Here is a 2,025-nt window from a genome sequence, read left to right as displayed (position 1 = left end):
GCTGTCGCATCTGATCCATCCAAGATATATTGGAGTGTTCCAGAAAACCTCTAACTCGACCTTGACATTGAGCAATTCTCTTTAATGAATGTTATTGTCACACCCAGAGAAAGTAAAATACCTTCACTACGCTTTCTGCTCATGTTCCAGAGCAAACGGAGCAAGGGAAGGGGGAATAAATTACAGCAAACACTTCCCTGGAAGGAGGAATGAGGCTCCCTAAGGCTTCCACTGATAGCAGAGGATTCCCAGGAGCAGCAGTTTTCCCTTTCTTAGGGATTATGTACAACAAGAGAGGACAAAATTAGTCTGTGACTATGATTCTGCTCTTCTGGACCCAGAACACAGCTCAGGCTGCTGCCAAGGCTCCCAAGGACCAGGACATGATGACATTCTGTTGTGCTCCTTTCCTGGAGGAACAGAAGTGCCATGCAGCCCCTACTCCAGCACCAGCACCATCAAGGGATAAAGGCACCAGGGGCTGGAGAGCACCAACAGGCAGGAATTCCCTGGCAGGCACGTGTAACCAAGCCAGGAAAGACACAACAGCATCAGCTGCCAGTAATTCCAACAGCATTTACATTGATTTATAGATATTGGAATACTTTGGGCTCCCCCTGCAAAGCTTAAGCACTGCAACTCCTGGGCAATCAGCTCAGAAAGTGATTCCAGGTGGAAAAAACTGGGATGAAAGGGCTCTGAGCAATACTGAGCAGCATTTTCAGCTCATTCCTGGGCTGTTTTGAGAGAAGGGGAATGGGAATCAAGAAGAAAAGCTCAGCAGCTTTTCCTGTGGTGACTCAGGAGCACAGAGATCACCCACAGCATGATGGCTGTGTGCCAGCCATGGAAAACCATCCATCTGGAATATCATGAGGTACAGAGATGAGCTGCTGCAGCTTTCTTCCCTGTGCTAGCAAAGCCTCTATTAGCCTAATCCATTTTCCTTTAGTATAGGAGAATCATTACTGCATGAAAAAAATGTTTATCTGCAGTCAATTCTCTTTCTATTTCCAGAGCTGAATCAAATCAGGGGGAAAAAGACAAGGATTAGGATGGAAACTCCACCTACTGCATAAACAAAGCTGATGGAAAATGATGTGAAAAAAATCCCCATCTTTGACTTCAGTAATACATTTAAATTCCTAGAAATGCAAAAGTTCACAGACAGGACAAATGGTCAGAGTCATTTCCATGAAACAGCTCCAGCAGCTGTCAAATATCACTTAGAACTTGTTTGGAGAAAGGAATTACCTTCTCAAAGGATTTGGGCCAGTCATCACTGTGTATGTTCCTCAGATTTCCTCTGTCCTCAATCTTGTAGTGTCTGATTTTCTGGTCTTCTAGCCAGACTATAAAGTTCCTAAACTCGGTTTCATCTGTCAGGAGAAGGAAACAAAGCAACAATTAACCAATCTCTTCATGGCAAAAAAACACAAGACCTGAAGTTTTGACCCAATTCATATAAATCATGATGGCCCTGAGTGCTTTTACCATAAAAAAAAACAATATGTATCTACCTAACACTAAAATTGTGCATTGCCTGACCAAAAATCAACACTGTTTTTAATCTTTCAAATCACTTCAAACTGTCTGGAATGGAGTGATTCCACTAAAAGGCATCAACCAACAGGTTGTTCTTATTGGGAATATAATTATAACTTATCAAGCAAAGAAAGAAAGGTGAAATAATGATAGAGAAATTCAGTTTCTAATTCTGACAAACACATGTAGCAAAACCCTCAGTTTCTCCAAAAAAACCTACACTGGTATCATGGCTGCAAAGACATTTTATTCCCTCCTTGTTGCCTCAAATCTTCTTGCATGTTGACTCAAAATCCCATTATTTGGGAGCTGGAATTCCATAATTGCAAGATACACACACAGATGTTCAGCTCACAGCTCTGAGGTATCAAAACCCACCTGTGGTGTTTTGGCTTTGGATGAGTTTTAATCAGGGAATCCCAGACTGGTTTGGGTTGGAAGCATCCCTCAGGGATCTAATTCCACCCCCTGCCATGGGCA

The 2,025-nt window shown here is 42.7% G+C and overlaps 1 protein-coding gene across 1 annotated transcript in view; it reads right to left on the bottom strand.

The window, feature by feature from the left end:
* LOC103804530 (chromosome unknown open reading frame, human C14orf166) overlaps positions 1-1,389 on the bottom strand; it is a gene marked incomplete at its 5' end in the record, with an annotated part of 12,646 nt that extends 11,257 nt beyond the window's left edge. The window contains one exon of the mRNA XM_009077145.1: positions 1,255-1,389. Within this exon, the coding sequence (XP_009075393.1) occupies positions 1,255-1,389 (135 nt within the window). The remainder of the gene's footprint in view (positions 1-1,254) is intronic.
* Positions 1,390-2,025: the final 636 nt, after the last annotated feature.

The sequence above is a fragment of the Acanthisitta chloris genome, unplaced genomic scaffold (genome assembly GCF_000695815.1).
Source record: "Acanthisitta chloris isolate BGI_N310 unplaced genomic scaffold, ASM69581v1 scaffold21736, whole genome shotgun sequence".
NCBI classification, from domain to species: Eukaryota; Metazoa; Chordata; class Aves; order Passeriformes; family Acanthisittidae; genus Acanthisitta; species Acanthisitta chloris.
This window is presented reverse-complemented; position numbering and strand designations above follow the sequence as displayed.